Raw genomic sequence first — 19,445 nt, forward strand, 5'->3', positions numbered from 1 at the left:
TATTATTGCGGCAGCCCATTCTGTTATTGTTATCGCCACGTTAACCTTCGGCTTTAATCAGTTGACAGTTTATTAAGCACATCTAGCTAAAACTAATGCAAGCTAATACAGAAGCCCTGTGATAAATCCCACCTTCATGAAGGTTATAATGTTTTGTTTGGTTGAAATTGTTTCAGAGAAGTGTTGAATCAGTGTCATGGTCGTTTTTAGGGACTGTAGTTTGTGGTGCATTATTTTGAGAAGAACTTTCTGATACGCGTAATATGGCATCCCTCCTTTCATCATTCAAGTAAAGACAAGTTTATTTCTATGGCCCAAAGCAACACATTTACAGTGAGGAGAAAGTAAGATAAAGAGAACAATTTAAACATAAATTTGCAGAAGCTAATATAGTGAGTGCACTTTGAAAGGTCAGTGTGATTTATAACATATGGAGATTCTTTGCCTGTTCAACAGCCTGTAAATTAATGGTGGTTCCCAATCTGGGGGCAAGGAACCCACAATGGGTCACAAGATAATGATCTAATTTAACACACCATGATAATCTTGTTTTTGCCGACATCCGCTTCTTCTCACTACAGCACTTCACATCATGCTGTAGTGACGTGCAACTGTCGTCCAGTACATCAAGACATCACTGTTGGATGTGGTTACATATGCAACAAAGCACACCACGACCAAACACAACCATCAGTGATGTTAGGTGTGGCCAGAGTTGAAAAAGACTTGAAATCTTCAACCAGAGAGAGAGAAATCAAGACATTTTTCTATTTTTTTGCTTGTGAAATACTGGACACTTAGACCTCTTGACGGCTCCGAAAAATCCTTCAAATGAAACAATCTGGGAAAATAAAAAAAATCACTTTTCTGGTTGAACTGCTCACAACTCATGTCCTCACTAAGGCTATAACCTGTGATAAAGGGTTACAAGTAGACACTGCTTCATTGTCATGGGTCACAAACCCACATAGGATGGAAACCACTACTGTAAATGCTGAGCAGGTCTTTGCTGATATGCTCTTTCGGTTGTGCACCTTGAGAGAAAAGGGCTGGGCGAGGTGGATTCTCACACTTCCTCCTGGTCTCCTCCAGAGAAGTGACCACAGCCACCGCAGTACAGAACTTAAGCCAACCTGTAACACACACACACACACACACACATTCACAGGAGTGTTATACGCAGTGAGTCGGCAATAATATCATAATGAGGCTTTGTCTTTAGGAGGGACATTATAACAGCAATACCACTAATGAGCAGGATCTGTGATAAATAGCCAGCCTGAGAGTGTGGGTATGAAAACGAGAGCTGCGTGTACAGTACTGTTTGTGCACCTTGTCTGAATGACATAACAAAATGATGAGGCGAGGACCTTATTATGGCAATTAACCGAAAGTAACACCCACTCTCCAGTTATCGTCTCAAAGAGCAGATAACAGAGGGCAAGACTAATGGAGACTAATAGCAATCAGCGTTGCTTTTCAAAATGAAATGCAGACCTCACCTAATCAACAAACGACGGCCAATAGGAACAAAGTTGTGAGACAAAACTCTCAAAGCTGTGACCAGGATCATCACTGGTATTTTTATTTTGCCTCTAAACCAAACCAGTTCACTTGCTCCTAAGGACATTACAGTTACAGATGGCTCTTATTAAGCGGTGTTCGTGCGTGTGCTTGGAAGTGTGTATGTATCCACCTGTGTGTCGCTCCGGGGCACGCAGTCGTATGAGATGCCCACAGGGACCAGACTGACATCAGGGAAGGAGCCCTCTTTGATGAGCTGTCTGATGCAAGCCAGCCACTGGCCACCTCGGCCAGACTCTGCTGACACACCAACACTTATCGCCTGGCCCTCCTGTAGCAGCTCATGTACCAGCTGAGGAGGGAGGAGAGAGGAAGATGACAGAGACAAAGGTCTGAGAAGTCCTGGCAGTAAGGGAGCAACTGACAAAAAATGCTTGCGATGCATTTTTTAAATATACATAAGGAATATAACAAGCCAGCCTTCGGAGGGAACACAAAGAGGCAAAAACACAGAGTGAGGAGAAGTCAAAATGCAGAAAGCAGGCAGGATAAAGAGCAGAAATAAAAAGGGACTGTGGGGGACACTTCATGACATTCAGAGATACTTCCATTGCCCCAAGTACTGTTTTCCCCTTACAGACAAGGAAAATTCAATTACCATTGAACAGCAGCTAAGCAGGCCTACACTCAATAAACAATAAAGGTCTATTAACATTGAAATACAACCAATAAACAAGCCAGCTTTCTCACGCACAGCCAATATGCTTACTCAAATAAATGGTCAATGAAAAAAAAACAAAAAAACTCACTGCGTCACTCATAAACAACCTGTTTATGTTCCACTGTGGCTGTAGTGTTGTAGATTAATGTCAGACTGAGCCATTTTATTGAGCTGTATAGCACAATATTGATCTTAATAAAGCCAGTAACTCCTCCAAATGAAATACGTCTTTAGGCAAACTGATACAAAGCACAGAGAGCTCCCTCACTCGTTACAAAGACAGGAAGATATTAGCAGGTGTTGATCATTGATAAAAAATCAAGTAAATAGAGGCAAAGCATTTGACAAAGAGTATAATAAGGTACTTCGGGGAACTGTGAAGAGGAGGAAGCCATTAAACTACGTCATGAAAATCCCAAAATAAGAGAAAAAACAACAAATTCCCATAAAAATAGGAACAACCTGCTTGGACCTGCCAAACACACACAATCAAACTAACCGCCATTCTTCTCCTTTTCTCCTCCCCCTCACTCATTGAACTGTCACTCCAGCCAACTCCAAAGCTGCAATCTCTGTAGCAAAACTCAAGTCCCTTGATAATTTTAACAATGAACAGAGAGTTGGATGAGCCCGGGGAATGACAGAGACGGAGAAAAGACAGGTTGTATTCTGATTGAGGAGCTGAGTTTGATAGCACACCAAAGAGTGCAAAAAATAAAAAAATAAAAAAAAGTGTGAATTAAACCAAATGCACATACACTAAACAGTCAAATTACAAGGACAGGTATCTTTGCTTACCCTGCAATTTTATATAATTACCTGCTGTCTATGAAGGTGAGGGTTTTTTTTTTTAAGCAAAATGCATCAGCAACTTTTTTTTCCCGATTAATGGCTAAGTGCTTCGTTCCCATCTACTAGTGAACAGACTGTTTTTGGTTTCGGATACGCAGCTAATGAGAAACAGCTCCAATTGTCAGGCAGGAATAACTTGTACCAGGAGGGAGTTTATAGGGTTGATGAGTCAGAGAAAAAAGGTACATGAAACCTGAATTAGCTTTTGACGGTTGAAGGAAACGTCTGCATACGTGATACCTCAGTAAAAAGCCTTCCGTGGCTCAGAGGAGGGATCTTTGCAAAATGTGTTAATGTTGCCTAAGTGACCTCATTTAAGTACATTTTAATTGTGACGGGAAACTACAAATTTGAAAGAGAAAGTCAGTTTTTAAGTGGTTGGAAGAGGTGGCCATCACTACCAATTATACACAATCGATTGGCGCTGATAATCAAATAATACATTTAAAATTTTAAGCTACATGAGTGACCTGACTTTTCCTCTAGCACCACAGGCAGGTCTAAATCTGACTTTGATTTATGACCAAATACCTGCAAATCTCATGACATACCCATAAGCTTCAACTGTACTTTGTATTTAGTTCTAATTAGCAAATGTTATCATTCTGACACGCTAAACTAAGATGGTAAACATTACATCTGTTAAACATCAGCATGTCAGCATTGTCACTGTGCAGAAGAGCAAACCAACTATATAAAGAACTAGTTGGAGAGGAGTGGAGAGGGGGAGAGAAAAATAAATACATAAATAAAACTCTATCCTGACTCATCCTGGTTTCACCCTGGCGCCCAACCAGAGAACCCGCATAAAACCCCACAACAACACTGCAGCTTTCCCTTTTTCTTTTTTCTCTTTCCTCCCCTCTGCTCGCTTGCCTCTATATACTTACACACAAATACACATAACGCCTACCCACACACACACACACACCACTTGCATCTAGTACGAAGCCAAAATTTTATTTATTTATTTAAATTTTTCACCCCATGTTATTGTTTTCTTTGGGTTTCTGTCTCATATCTTTGCTTCTCCCGTGTCATATGTATTTTCATGTTAATCACTTATCCTGCACTCATTTGATTTAATCACATATCTTGCACTAAATAAAGAGGGGAAAAAAGCATTGTCACTGCGAAAGATATCTGCATTCTGATGTTAGCATTTAGCTCAAAGCACGGCTTGGCCTACATACACTCTCATAGAGCATGACTGTAGACTCTTGGTGTAAAATCAATAATGACTACTAATTGTCCGAACAGCAAAGGTTTGTTTTTGGGAGTCACTGGAAGTGAGAAGTTACTCCTTACTTTACACCTCAAAGTGCTACAATCACCACAGATATTACAAACATTTGACACCACAACATGTCTGACTTACAGATGTCATGACAGGTGAGTACAGACCATCCATCTCTGCATCCTGCTCAGTCGTCGCATATGCTGGCAGGAGGATGACGCCTACCTTCTGCAGGACTGATCTAGAGGATAAACAGGAACATCTGTCACACATAATTTCACGGATGACACTGTATCTTAGGCATCACTAGTTTAATTTAGAAGCTTGATATGATGATGCATCTTCAAGCTGTGTTTAAAATCAAATTGACTGGACTAAATACGGCGCTGTGAATGAAAGGGAAAAAATTCTGCCTCATTTTTGGCAAGAGGAGCGTCTGCATTACTTGTGACAGAAGATACTGTGTGTTTACTTTTTATCTCAGTGGGACTTGCATAGCAGCTTCAGTGTAGGTTTGTGTGTGAATGCACATGCCTTAGGAAAGAGCTGTTAATCCGGAGTGGACAGACAGTGTATGGGACTCTCAGGTTGTGACAGAAGAGAACCAGAGGGATGAGAGCACCGTCCATGATGGTCTGACGGACATACACATAGACCAGCAGAGATCCCTGAAGAGCAGAGCAGAAGCAGTTTCAGATAAACAAGATTCCTCACATTGTAATTCATTATGGCAAACAATGGTGGACTATGCAGGTGTGGTGTATGGATAAGGAGAGTGGCCTTTTTATTTAATCAATATTATAATCAAGCCCCACTAGCTCAAGATAATATCGGCAGAATGAAGTGTTGAGTAAATACATTCTTAATTTAAAACCGGCAGAGATACAAAATCGGACAATCTTATTTTTAAACTGAAATAGTTAAGAAAGATGTAGGCAATGATTATGTACGCGGTTAGCATGTGGAAGAGACTGTACTGCAGAAGCTCATAGCATACCATGAGTGTTTTTCCAAGGTCAACAACAGCTCTATTATTCTGTATTTGCCACTTTATCTTTTGAGTAGCATCTGATTTTTTTTTCATTAGAGATATGGAAATGAAGAGCTACTATCGCAGACTCAATTATATAGTGACTGAAGTCAAAGCAGGGAGATAAAACATGATTGTACTTCTGTGGATATGATAGTGTTACTACAGTAAAAAAGGTAATAAGTTTTGCAGTAAAAGGGCTCCAATATTAAATTGTGTGAGTAGTCAGAATATTGCTAGGTGCCTTTAAACCCACCGTGAAAATGTGTCTATTGTTCTGTTGCTTTTTTATTGTGTTATTTCTTTTTATTATCTTTTATTTTCCATTTGGGAAAGCTGGGAGGGATACTGACGTATTAGTTACAATCATGTCATATCAAACTTCTTATTAGTAAACTGTTGATCATCATAAAAATTAAATGAGTTAGATGAAGATATGCAAGTCATGATGAAAGTATTTGGACAGTGAAACATTTTTAAGTCCCTAGTTATACTAATTTATGTGTGAAATAATTTCCTGTTGAAGATAAATTGAGACACTCTGGATAAATAAATAACTAAACCACTTTTTTACAGGGTCCCCCTATTTCCAAAAACATTTCAAAAATGTTTTTTGGACAAATTAAAAATAAATCCAGCAGAGCTGACACTATTCACAGGGTGTAAGAAACCCTGAATATACATCGACAACCAACTAACAACTACTGAGAACCATGAGCATCACTAGAATAATTTCCTGGTGGTTTCATTTTCATTCATGCAACAGACTCCATTTCAGTGAGATTTCAGCTAAAGACATAGTTCACTGAATTCATTCATGCCCATCTTGAAACTCTGCAACAGTAGCCTGACTCAGACTTATTTACTTGTATTTATTTAGTCAACCATGTAATTAGAGCTGTGTAGTCCTCAATAAAAAAAGTCATGAAAATAATTAAGTATAACAAGGCAAGTGAGGAAACCTTTTAAGTTTTAGGTATTTCAGACTTTCAAAAGTAATCAGACATTTAGGTGTTATAAAACTTTACTAAAAATGGGCTGAGCACAGCTTTACTTCACATCCTGAGTGCGGATGTGTGTGTGGAGCCAAAAACATCATTGTATGTTGTAGCTTTCCATGGTTTGCAGGGAAAATTGACACCCTTTGGGGTAGCAGTTATATATACGCAGATGAAATGTCCTAACTTTTTTTATTCACAGATGATAAAGTGTGTGGACATTTGTACCTCTTGTGAGGCTCTGTGCAAAGGCGGCAGATGGTTGAGGTTAACTTGAATACTGCCAAATATGGAAGAGAACATCTTCAGCATCAACCAGCCCACGAATCTAGTCAGGAGCATAGAGTGGGTGGGGAGATGTATAGAAAGAAGAGGAGAAAAAATTAATGACTGGAGATAAGGAGGAGAGGGGGACAATGTACAAAAGGGAATAATGGACAGATAGTGGTGAAGCTAAGAGAAAATAGCCGCCAATAACTTGATGTCCAGTGAAAGGGAGATATAGCAAAGAACGCGAAAATGGAGTTAAGCGTGACAACATGTAAATGAGATAGATGGGAGTGAGACAAAGTGAGCAGAAGAGCGATGGGGATAAGAAAGAAACTGATGACATAGGGAAGAAGCAAAACGGAAAGCGATAAAGAGGGGTGTGTGTGAGAGTGACAGCTGTAGATAGAGACGAAGGCAGAGGCAGTAAATGAGAGACGGAGAAAGAGAGGAGAAAGAAGAACGAAAGAACAGGGCAGATTCTGAGTAGAGATTCCTGAGACTAAAAGAAAGGCAAAAAAAGTTTCTCCCAAAAAGCAGAAGATGTTTCCACTCCACTTTCACCACACATTCGCAAATATCCCAGTCTACGGCTACAGGAACAGGGTTGACACGGTCATAACACCAGATTTCAATTTAAAATACAACATATATCTTTAGCATGCTGCATGTCATCCACTGCCGATGGATGAGTTTATGCATCAACAACTGTCAGTCATCTGGAAGAGCATGTTGACTAACTGATGGATAGTCATGCACCACCAGGTAGTCACATATAAAACACAGACATCTGAGTAACATCCGACATGTCTGGTAGTACCGTATAAGAGCCATTTCTGTGTTTGTCTGTTCCAGATGACTCCAGGTTTGGAAAGCAGAGCCTTGTATCATTTCTTTTGTTTTTCCAATTCTACTACTGTTATTATTATTATATTGTTTTTGCTCTGCTGAGAGTGAGAGTAGTTATTTCAGGCATCCAGCTTTCAGAAGTAAATGTGCAGGTAATTTTCTGCAGAGACAATGTGAGATGACTGACAGTTGGAGCACTTCCAAGGCTCGGGTGGGCATGAATCTGTCCTGGTTTAATTATCAGTAGAAAACATACAGAAAAGAACTGTTAGGAAATATCTTGTTCTTAAACAAAAAGTCAGTCAAGCCTGTGTACTGTAAATAAAGACTTCTGAAAGAGGTCAACTATGGCTCACAAGGATCATTTTGGTAAAAAAAAAAAAAAACAATAATCAGAAAATTAACTGCTTAAAACCACCGAATGTGCCATCACGTTTCTACAACGTTTCTACTATTGCAGCTTTAAGTGGATACACTAAAATATGCAGCTTGATAAGAATTATATAGTAAAAACAATCTCCGAGTCTCACCCTTTGCCGATCAGCTCACACACACATAAATACACACACACACACACACCGTAAAAGTCCAGGGGAGATGCAGGTGTTAATGAGGGGGAGGAATGTGGAGAGGCGGTTGAGCTGCCCTTGGCTGTCTCCCCCCTCAGGTGCTTTATGCTCTGCTGTGAGAGCCTCCCTCACCCTGAAACACATGGTCACAGGACAGCAGGGTTAACACGGCACAAAGCGTCTTTTGTGCTGCACACAGACAAACACCCGCCTTCCAGTAAGACAACAACAACAACGTCATCCTTGAGTAAAGAGGTTACATAAAGGTTAAACTCAATTACACCGAAGGAGAGAAAACAACAGATACAAACTGAAGACTCTGTAACAGAGACAGAGAAAGTGTGACGACAGTCCCAAGTTATCCCCATTCCTTTCATTCACTCTGCTCAGACCCGATGATAGCCTTCATTTTCTGTATCTTTGTGTCTCTTATCTCCTGCCATCCTTTCTCTTTACCTCTCTCCAGAACTGCAAGAGCCCATTTCATTTTTCTGTATCTCTGCCTATCATTTATTTACTCTCCTCTAGCATCTCTTCTCCTCTCCACCTCCTTCTCTTTCCCCTCAGGTACCTGTTGCTCTGACAGACTCTCTCCAGTCTGCTGCGAACAGGACTCGGATAAACCTTGCACCCACTCACAAACAGCGCACAGCACACCCTCCGCACTAGCCAGCCTCGATACCTACGATAGAAAACACACAATGCAGAGGCAGAAAGTGTGCATAGTGAGTGTGTTGGTACATGAGATTACTGTATGTTTGCTTTAATGCTGTAGATGCTATCGATACCTAGTGTGCGTCTCGTTGACACTCAGAAGGTTGTGGAAACCGAGGGAGGAGCTTTGTCCGAGCTTCTTACGCTGTCAGACAGAAAACCATTCATCTTGTGAAAGACACAGCTGAAGGATGCCTTCTGAAAGGGAACATCTATAAAAGCATCCTCAACTTCACTAAACAAGCTTAGTGTGTCATGTAAGGTCATCATCTTTTCAGTCAGTGAAATACTCAGTTGCATTATAATTTGGACTTGGAAGCAAATCAACAGCACTTAGATTATAGAAATTAAGTTTGCTGGATGGTATCAACATACAGCCTCCCTCTCTCATTTCATTAGTCTCATTTTTCTACCCTCCCTTTTCTCTCTCTTCCCTTCTTTGGCCTCCACACTATACACTCACCAGGCTGTCTGGGGTGCACTGGTGGCAGCACTGGCCCACAAGTGGTCTGAACTTTCCCAGACAGGGAGACACAGTCTTCAGCTTTTTCTTGATCTTTAATTCCCATGAGAGCTGAGGTGGAAGGAAACACAATAATGCAAACAAGATGTCACATACATTGTTGAGCAGGATACAGTCCTCATGAAATGCAGCCATGCCCACTTTTAGAAATGATAGTGATTCATTAGGATTGGACCTGCCTTCCCTTTTGGCAGGAGTTTAGGACAGCATAAGTCAGAGGTGCCTGATTGGATGTGTGACAAATTTACTCAAGGTTTCCCCCTGGAAAATGTTGAGCCAGGGCTGGTAAGCTACCAAAATCTTGACACATCTGGGTGACCGCACTTATCAGGAACTGAACATGTGTTTGCTGTGTGAAATAGAGCTTCTGCTAGTTAATGTTTTAATTCATGAAAGGGTATTCATTTTCAGCCATGGTAACAGGGTGACTTTACAGAGAAATGTCTGTCTGTCCATTTGTCCACCACTTTCAACATCTAATAGATGGATTGGCACAAATTTTGTACAGACATTCATGGTTCCCTTACCTAGTTGACATTTGTGGTTTTGAATGAAAAGTCTTAACAACTAGTTTGCTGCGGACATTTATGTGCCCCCTTCAGGATGGGATGAAATATATTCACTTTGTTGAAACTTGTCTTTTTATTTAGCGCCATCATCAGGTCAAAATTTTAATATATCCGATGTTAAACTGAGATGCATGTTTGCATTTAGCTTAAAACAAGGAGCCACTAGCATGGCTAGAGTCTTGATATGGTGTTATCGGTGATGGTCTTTTTTTCAGTTGTGGTGGCATAACTCCATTATAAAATAATGCAGGAAACCCTTGTGCTGTGCGATATGTTTCAGTTGTTTTATTTTTTGTTTTTAACATATATTACAGGAAAGATGTTTTAATAGCGAGTGGATAAATTTATTTGTCAAAGTAAATTTATTGAATTTAATTGACACGAAACTAAATTTTATTTTACAAGTCTTTGAAAATATAACAGTGTTGGTAAATTACAAGAACAAGAATTAGCCAGTTTTTAAATCTTTGCATTTTTGAGCTTGTCTGGATTTTTATTTTGAGTTATGATTCCTGTGTTGCTGTAAATGGTTAAATTCTGATCAATCCACAGGATCAAGCAATAACTTGCAGTGCAGTAAATATTAATAAATAGCCATATTAGACCCAGTGTCAGGCAATCAGTACGCATCAGGCATAAACAACTCACTGAAGCACAGATCGCACTGTGTACTGTATACTAATCAACCAGACTTAAGGTCTCCTGCAGGCAAATTGACTGCTGGTCAGTCCTCCAAATATTTGCGTTATTATTATTAACAGCAACCATACCATTAATTATCATGCAGTATGTGTGTGTGGGCTGTTAGTGTCTTAAACGAAGTGTTCGTTAGTATTCAGACTGATTACCCCGTTTAGACATAAGGGGCTAATGAATCTCCTAAAATCAATGACACTTTCACCTGACTGAGTGATGATGATGGATTCCAGAAAACAGAGCAGCTGAATGAATCAGTGTCTTGCCATGAAAGGTTGATTTAAAGACAAAACATTACTTTAATGACAAAACTTGGATCAAACTATCAATAATTTAAATTACAATTTAATGACCATACGGAGGAATAGAAGCAGTGAACTGTACCAGTCTGCAGGCTTATAAATTTTAGTATTATCAGAGCAAAACCACATAGCAGACTGAAACCCACATCTTAAAAGGAATACTTCAACAATTTGGGAAATATGATTGTTTGTTTTCTTAGCAAGAGTTAGATGTGAAAATCAATAGCACCCTCATGTCTTTGTGTTAAGTATGAAGGTGAAGTCTGGAGGACTAGCTTAGCTTAGCATAAGCACAAAGGGGAAATCTTGCTGGTTTAACCCATACACAAAAAGAAATGTTTAAACCATTTGTGGCTTTAGGGGGACTTCCGTGCTATAAATATTTATTGACAACTAATAGTTTATTCATCCTCCCAGCTTCTGTACAACATCTCCGCTGGTTGTCTGACAACCTCACAGTGGCGACTATTGTTCGTCGACAAGTAGTTACAGCACGTAACTCTCTGTAAAACTACCAGTTGGCTTTTTTTTACAATTCGTTTTGTGTACAGATTAAGCAAATAAGCTCAATCAGTGAGCTTTAAAGCTGCTGATAGCTTTGGATAGAACCAGGCTAACTGTTTCCCCCTGTTGTTATCCAACTCTTTGCCAGTAAGCAAATAAATGCATTTCCCCAAATTTTGACCGATTCCTTTCAAAATTGTGTCCACTTTCCGTTGAATCAGTACAACTCTCTCTGATACAAATCCTGTGCACTGAGAGACATCAAACAGAATTAAGCACATGGGGCCGCGCATGTTCTCTTGTGATTGTGAAGAACAAAGAGTTTGAGATTAGCGCACAAGGATAAAGAGGGAGATGACAGTGGAGAGAGTCATGCAGGCAGCGCTCTTACAGCAGGTCTGTTCTGTTGAATGGGTGGAAGAACCATGTCTTTGTTTATCCCATCATTCTTCTCCTGCACCATGTTGAGCCCCCTGCAGACTTCTTCCCAAAGACCTACCAAAGCAAAGACTGGGGGAAAAAAAAGAAGAGTATATTTATAAAGCATTATGTTAAAATCCCCCCCAACCCCAACAAAAAAAGACAAAAACACAAAACCACATTCACTAAAATACACATACACACACAATCTCAGTGTGACAAAAAATTTAATTTTGTCCCGTGGCCCTTGGCAGGAGAGCGTTGGCAGCACTCACCGATCTATCACTCTGTGCCCATAGCTACAATTTCACCCATCTAACTAGCACTTCTTTCCCTCCACCATCGCAAATACTCTCAAATTCTTCACCTTCCTTACATTGTTGTCAAGTTAAGGGAGAGAAGCTTCTTGCTGCCGGTTTCCTTTTGTTGGTTTCATATTGTTTCCTCTTATTGCACTGGTGACAAATTTTAGTTTAAAAGTTTTGGGCTTACTTCTGTATGCAGGGAAGAATAAAACAAGGACAAAACTGCCATTAAGAAGTTTTGAGATTGAGAAAAACTCAGGGCTGTCTGTGCTCAGCAATGTATAGATGTAACAGGGCAGACCTTCAGTAGAGGGTTATAAATCATTAAAAGCAGAGTACATAGCCATCAGCTGAAAAACAGCTGTTATGTAACAGATGCCGGTCCCTTGCCCACTCACAAACCCAATAATGAAAGTTGGCAACAAAGGTCACATTGTAATACGATCTAGCTTATATAGGTTACCTAATTGATAGTGTTGGCCGTGTTGGTGCTTAAATGAGTAATCATCTCAGATTAAGGTAGATTTAATACAGATCAAGAGCCGGGGCACACTCTCCAAAGAGAGGGCTAAGCCAATATAAAAGTCACCATCCTGAGAGAGCTCCCCTTTAGTTTGTGTAAGGATTTATTTCAACTACAAAAGGATGATGACATGAACTGCTGTCATGCTGTGGCACAAACTATCTTCCAACAAATCTTTCTGTGGTTACACCCATCAGATTCAGGAGTCTCATTAGGTTCAATGCATGACTTTTCCTTTGCGTGTGTCTCCCACTCTGCTGATCCCACTCAGCCCCATTAACTTTGCTAATTTAAAGCTAAGCCTTCCCCATGGGGAGGTGCTCCATTTCAACTGGCTCAAGTTCCCACATTCATTACCAAGTCCAGTGGGGAAAAAAAAGACATTGATAAGAGGTTCCCAGGGCTCGGAGATGCTTTGCAGGTGCAGAGAGTGATGGAGGAGACAAGGCAGCAAAACGGCGAGTAAAGGGTGTAAAACTGTAAATTACACAGCCAGGGAATCAGCAAAGGCTCTTATAGGGTTATATAAGCCACTCCAGAAGGAATACAAGACCACATGGGAACAGCTAGAGATAGTGGTACGCCAAGGCCAGATGTGTAACACTACAAACAAAGAGTTTTATATAGTAGGCCCCCCCCTCACAGAGGCTTATTTGTTAACACATAACATAAAAATGTACACACTGATACCAAGAGACATGACAGGGATACAGATCTGGGCTGCAGGTCTCTCCTTGTAACATGCACATTTATGCTTGCTCTGTTCTTCCTCCCCTCAGAAGTGAATCGATCAATTATAGTCTTTAATTAATAAGCTGTAGTTCGCTAATTTGATAGCCAAGACCAAAGTGGGCCCATGATGAGAGAGGATTAAAAATCAGAGGCCATTAGTAGCTGCCAGGTCAGATTAGATTGAAGATAATTTTAGCAGCAGTCGAAGCAATGTTGGTTGGTGTGCTAAGTCTATTCCCAAAAACGCTGACTGATTAATGAGGGCTTTCAATATACTCAGGGTATATTTGAAAAGGAAAAAGACACAAAATTAAGAATTTCAATCAGATCAGATTTCTATCTAGGTATGTTTGTTTTTGTTTGGCAGGTCAGCCCATCCACACACACATGCAGCATTAACAGGAAACTTAATTTAGAATTGAGTTTTTCCCTAAATTTATGTATAGATACGAATGTGACATACTGTTCAAAGCAGTAAACAGCAAATTACAGTTAAAAAAAAATCACCCTATTTAATTCTGACTTTTCTAACAGAGGTACAGACACCAAAATGGTACAGCAAAGCCATTACTATTAAATGCAAGGAAAATGGAAAAAAGTGGACCATGAAGCAACCTCAAGGTCTCATGTGACAACAGCAGACATATAATTGAGGTTACTATAGCAATACACAAAGATGGCACACACTGAAAACGCAACTGAAGAATCTCACAGCTATAAGCTGTATGTTTGAGCCACATGAGCTTTAAACAACCTGAACTGATAATACTAAAGAGCAGCATTGCAATCGTTGACCTTACAAGAAACCAAATGGAAAGTCTGAATGAATGGCAAAGCAAAATGTGCACTGTATTTTTACTGTGTGTGTATTTAATTCTGAGACATGTTAGTCACATGTTAGTGAGCTAAAGTTTTACAGTAAAATATATTAAAGTAGTATAACATCACTGCCAATTCATAGTTAATTTAAAAAAACTCACCTGCTGATTAGCTTGACAAAATTCCCACAATGGAGCTGTCTGTCTCAGCTGTGTTTAGCTAATTAGACTAATGACCTGTCAATCACTCACAGGCGACAGAAAGGGGCAGTATTCAATATTTGGACATTTCTTCTTTGCAAGTTTTTAAAACCAGCATCAGCATAGAAAAAAGGATTAAAACAATTTAGTCAAATAACAACATGTGAGCAATTAAACCAATACTTAATGACATCTTTATGACCTAATGGCAAGCCCATCTACACAATTAACATTTATTTAATTCACAATTTTGAGATAGTCTCTTACTATAATGGGGTCACACAATGGAAAGTAAATTATGTTCATCTCCATCTCCCAGAGTTTTTACAAACATATGAAGAGTGGAGTGTAAATCAGGACAGGATTCATAAAACAGCATCGTTAATATGTCTGTATCTGCAGCAGCAGACTAGCTGGAAGAAAGTAGACACACAGTGGTATTGTAATAAAATGAATAACATCAATATGAGCGAAATGACCGTGGAAATGACGAGTTATCAGATAATCGGAAAAAACGTCAACATTATGCAGCTCTAGACAGGATCGAAAGTGGCTTCATTGTTAGCAGGTGCTGTTTGCCTTAATCCTAAATCCAGTATAATCACAACAGGTTAACTGTATTAGCATCTGACTTTTTTTGACAATGACCATTGACTTAGCTACACAATGTAGAGTAAAAACATTTATAGTCAATCTGTGACTTACAATGACTGTGACAAATGTTTGCTGCTGGCAGAGAATGTCTCCTCATGCTGAAAAGAAAAATTTTAATCAGAGTATCACTTCGGCAAAGACGGGATAAATGAGAAAATCCAGTGGTACATAGTGTATTTGGAGATAGCATTAACAGCACGTCTTTGACATGCTTATGAGCCTTCTTAAACAAACCAATGGGGAGTGAGGATTCTGCTGAGCAGGCAGATAGATAACGCCACAGGGACATCAACGTGATGGGCTTTTTTTATTTACAGTCTGCGAGTAAACCAGGCTATTCGGAAGGAATGATAATATGGTAAACACACACGACTATGCACCTGGATGCATCAACTGTCTCTGTTTCACTGTTCACACACACAGAGAAAATCAATCTGTGAATCAGTAGCTGTGCGTCATGGAGCCAGAGAGTATCATTGATTTCCTTGAACAAAAAGAATTATTTATCCTTCCTTACTCTGCTCTCTTCCTCCTTTTAGTTTCACACTGTGACAGAGCTATGGCCAATTGCACCTCTATCTGATTACTGATGACCTTTTCCTCATTTATGGGAAGGCTGCTCATGTTATTTAATTTCAATTTTAATTTAAATTTGTCAACACAATATGTGGCTTATAACAGAGTACTATTAGACCACTGAAGACATAGAATACTTCATAAAAGGACCTCCTGCCAATCCTCTTTCAGTTAGTTTTTAAAAACTAACTACTTTTGGTCTGTGTTTGTTGCCTTTCTCACCTGCATCAACTATTTCCAATATAATACGCACTACTGCATGTGTTAAACCATGTGTAAATGCATTGCCTCAGAAAACATTGGTGCAATTAATGTGGAAAATGTCTGCATTTCAAAACAAATTAACCACCTCAAAATGAACTACCTGACCATAATACAGATGTTGTTTGTTTATTTTAGCTTTGAAAAACAAATTAGTGGAGTGAAAATCTTCTTTAGCATTTTGAACAAGTAGTTTGAACAGTACAATAATAACTTTTGTTACACAGTATGTCATTTAAGGCCCCTCACAGGTGTTTTCACTTGATAGAGCCTGATGATTCTCTGACCTCTTCTTGGGTCTTAGTCGTATACAGACTGTGCTCGTTTGACATCTCCCTTACTTTCTTGTTCAGGATGGGACCTTTTCCCTTAACCACTGGCTGTACTACATTTGGTTGTGCCAAGGTACCACTTCTTACATAGCGGCAAGAGTGGGGAAACCTGCAGGTGGCACATGAGGAAGCAGGTGCACTGCTGAATCTCTTTAAGCTGATATTCAAAAAGCAGCAGGTAGCAGAGACGCCGCGGTTAACTTTAATCTAATCTTTTCACCGCTTTCAAGTGTTGGCAAAGACAGTACAGAACCTTTTCTGTTCGGATTAAGCCACTAAAACTCATGCTGGCGCTGTTGGTACACATGGTTTTTTGTTTACTTGCTGCACAGAGCAAGTCGACATGAGCGGCATTTGTGTGCTCTACAGAAATAGAGTGAGAACCATGTCCAGGCACCACCAAATGGGCTTTTATAAGGTTTTTGAAGTGGGAGGAGCTATTTTGGGGCCCCTTGTTCCGGACATAAAAAACCTAATTATTATTCCCATAGACATTATGTGACTCACAGTTTGAGTGCTTCTACAGTTTGGATCGGCATAAAACTCTCTTGGTTAAATCATCAGTACAAAAGATGAGCAACTGCGTTAGAAAATATCTGGTTCTTCAGTAAAAAGTCACTGATTTTACAATCTGCAGAGTGAAATCAGTTCACTTTCAAATTCTGGGTGACTTTTGAGTGAATTCAGTATCTATAGCTATTGTTTACAACTTCAGTCAACATTTTTAATTATTTACCTCTCTGATTCGTGCCCATGGCTTCTTCTCCATAGCAACGGCGGCCAAGATTGTGGGTATTTTAGTATTCTTAGCCGTCCGTCACGTCAAAATTATGGACAAAATGTGAATTCTCAGAAACAAAGTTGAAATAATTGAAACCGGTGGTCACAATATAAACGTATAGGATTGTTACATTATCTGAGAGAGTCCTGTGCTTCCATGTTAAGTAATATTGAGGATATCACTTTAAGAGAGATTTGAAATGGGAACACAAAAAGGGGAAAAACACTTCTGGATGCAGCCCGACCGATATATCAGTCAGCTGATATTGGCCTATCACAGATATATCAGTATTGGTGTACATGTTGTCCGATATGTGCCGATATTTGTTTTTATTTTTTAAAGTTATAATGGCAGCATTTTATTTATATTTGATCCTTTTCCTAATTCAAGTTTAATATATGTGTACATATGTTTTTTGTTCTATGTGGGGTTTTTTATTAATAGTAATTTATAATTGTTAAATTCTCAGTGAAGTTTAGTGTTTCAGTGCATTGATGTCATTTTATACAATAAAGTTTATTGTTAAACTGTAAAATATCATGCCTCCATTACATATCTTAGTCACAAGTGTTTGATAACCACATTTGAGGACTCACTGCAGAAAATGTGCGTTTATGTATATATTTTATGTATATTTTCTTACTCCCTAATATCGGCATCGGCCCCAAAAAAATAGTATCGGTCGGGCCCTAGTAGCGACCCTCCTACTTTGCAACTCTCTTAGTAAATCGAGTTTGAATTTCCAGCATAGCTCCGTCCAGCATCAGCCTGAGGACTAATTTGCCAGAGTAACTGAACACCCGTGTGGGTGAGCAAGGCATTTAATAGTTTCCTGTTTAATGGCAGTACTCCAAACCAGCTTTGGGACAAGCTGTACTCTCACGTGGGAATCTGCTCATAACATAGTAAAAGAGAAAGAAGTTAAACTGGACATTCTAGTGAGAGTACATGTGGCCTACATAGCTAAATAAATCATCAGTGCCGGTCACCAAAAGACTCATCTCATGACTAATTAATAAAGTGTCTTTCCACAGCTTGATTGTCCAACAAGTGATTAAATTTGCACTCAAGTTCACCTAACTACAGTTGAGCAAAATCCTCTCAGGATCAAGGCTGATCACCTGAGTTGATAAATGTCCCATTCACATTTTTATGTGTACTACTCAGTTTCTGACATGGTTTTATTGTTGAAATATCTGAGATAAGATATGTTTCTGCCCTTTGGGTGACCCCCGCTCATCTTGTCACAAAAACAAGGCCAAGACAGAACAAGATCAAATATGTTTGTGTGAGAGATAGAGAGAATCAAATGAGTACAAAAAAAAAGCATGAATTTCTGTGACTTTTGATGTTCTTTCATGCAAACAACATTAAAGCATGCACAAAAAATGAAGTTATGATTGAGGGAAAACAGGAGGGGGGAGAGAGGCAGAGTGGAAAAAGAGCTGCTTGGAAAAGAGAGATCAGATTGTTTTCAACTAACAGGATCTGATGATAATTACACTGATCATCGTGTTTTTGACTAACAGGATCTGATGATAATTACACTGATCACTGAGCCGTTTCTATCAGACACTGTTGGATAAAAAGGTTTCTACCTCCCATTGGATTCACAAAAAAGGAGAGTACTAATTACATGTCTGATACCCATCATCTCTCCCCCCTTCACACCTCCATCCATTTCTCCCTCTCTCTATCCATTTCTCCCTCTCTCCTACCTTTAAACAGGTTTTCATCACTCCCTCACTGCCATGATGTTTTATTAACTACTGTGGGATACAATACACCTGAGCCAACCTGCCTGGTTTAAACAGACTGCGGTAAGGGTGACGGGTGAGGGGTGCGGCTATGCTTCTCCTAAATTCCAAAACAAATGCATATTGTATGCAAGCTGTGGGCCACAAACAAATACTCCCACATGAAACCTAGATGCATACAAATAAGTGCAAATGTGTGAACACAAACCTGAAAAGCTATATCAGGAGAGACCCCTCAAAATGTAATCTATAAACACAATAATGCAACATGATATTGATTCATAAGCCAAAAATATGCCAGAAGGGTTGGCAGCTTTTATGCTGCAGCAAAAAAGACAAGCTGTACACCACATGTGTTAGAGAGAAGGCCGAGAATACACTGATCCAATTGAAAGCATGACTCAGTGGCAAGCCTGACGTTCATGTGTATGCCTATATATTGTACAGTAAGTAAAATTCATCAGCAGCTGAAAATAACTTAGTTATAGAAAGAATTCACTGAATTATATCAAGTCAGCCACACTGAAGGACTGTGTCTCTTCTTGAAGTGACAGACAGAAGAGACAGAGATTGAAGAGGTTTGGGGGACAGAGATTCATCATGAGTGGATGCCCTGAAATAACATCTTTTACTTCTTCTACAGAATGGAGTAATTTTCTTGCAGAGATTCCCTGTAGGGCTGGTCTCTTGCATTACAGAGGGATAAGCAGCATGGAGGGATTAAAATAGT

At 39.5% G+C, this 19,445-nt stretch overlaps 1 protein-coding gene across 18 annotated transcripts in view; it reads right to left on the bottom strand.

Moving 5' to 3' along the window:
- Positions 1-19,445, bottom strand: part of gpat2 (glycerol-3-phosphate acyltransferase 2, mitochondrial) — a 143,754-nt gene that overhangs the window by 19,558 nt on the left and 104,751 nt on the right. For all 18 annotated transcript variants that reach the window (XM_042421116.1, XM_042421114.1, XM_042421104.1 and 15 more), the window contains 10 exons: positions 11,747-11,865; positions 9,225-9,335; positions 8,836-8,906; positions 8,619-8,729; positions 8,058-8,180; positions 6,591-6,690; positions 4,869-5,002; positions 4,476-4,575; positions 1,697-1,876; positions 1,035-1,133 (listed from right to left, as the gene is read on the bottom strand). In XM_042421116.1, the coding sequence (XP_042277050.1) occupies positions 1,035-1,133; positions 1,697-1,876; positions 4,476-4,575; positions 4,869-5,002; positions 6,591-6,690; positions 8,058-8,180; positions 8,619-8,729; positions 8,836-8,906; positions 9,225-9,335; positions 11,747-11,865 (1,148 nt within the window). The remainder of the gene's footprint in view (positions 1-1,034; positions 1,134-1,696; positions 1,877-4,475; positions 4,576-4,868; positions 5,003-6,590; positions 6,691-8,057; positions 8,181-8,618; positions 8,730-8,835; positions 8,907-9,224; positions 9,336-11,746; positions 11,866-19,445) is intronic.

The sequence above is a fragment of the Thunnus maccoyii genome, chromosome 9 (assembly GCF_910596095.1).
Source record: "Thunnus maccoyii chromosome 9, fThuMac1.1, whole genome shotgun sequence".
Taxonomy (NCBI): Eukaryota; Metazoa; Chordata; class Actinopteri; order Scombriformes; family Scombridae; genus Thunnus; species Thunnus maccoyii.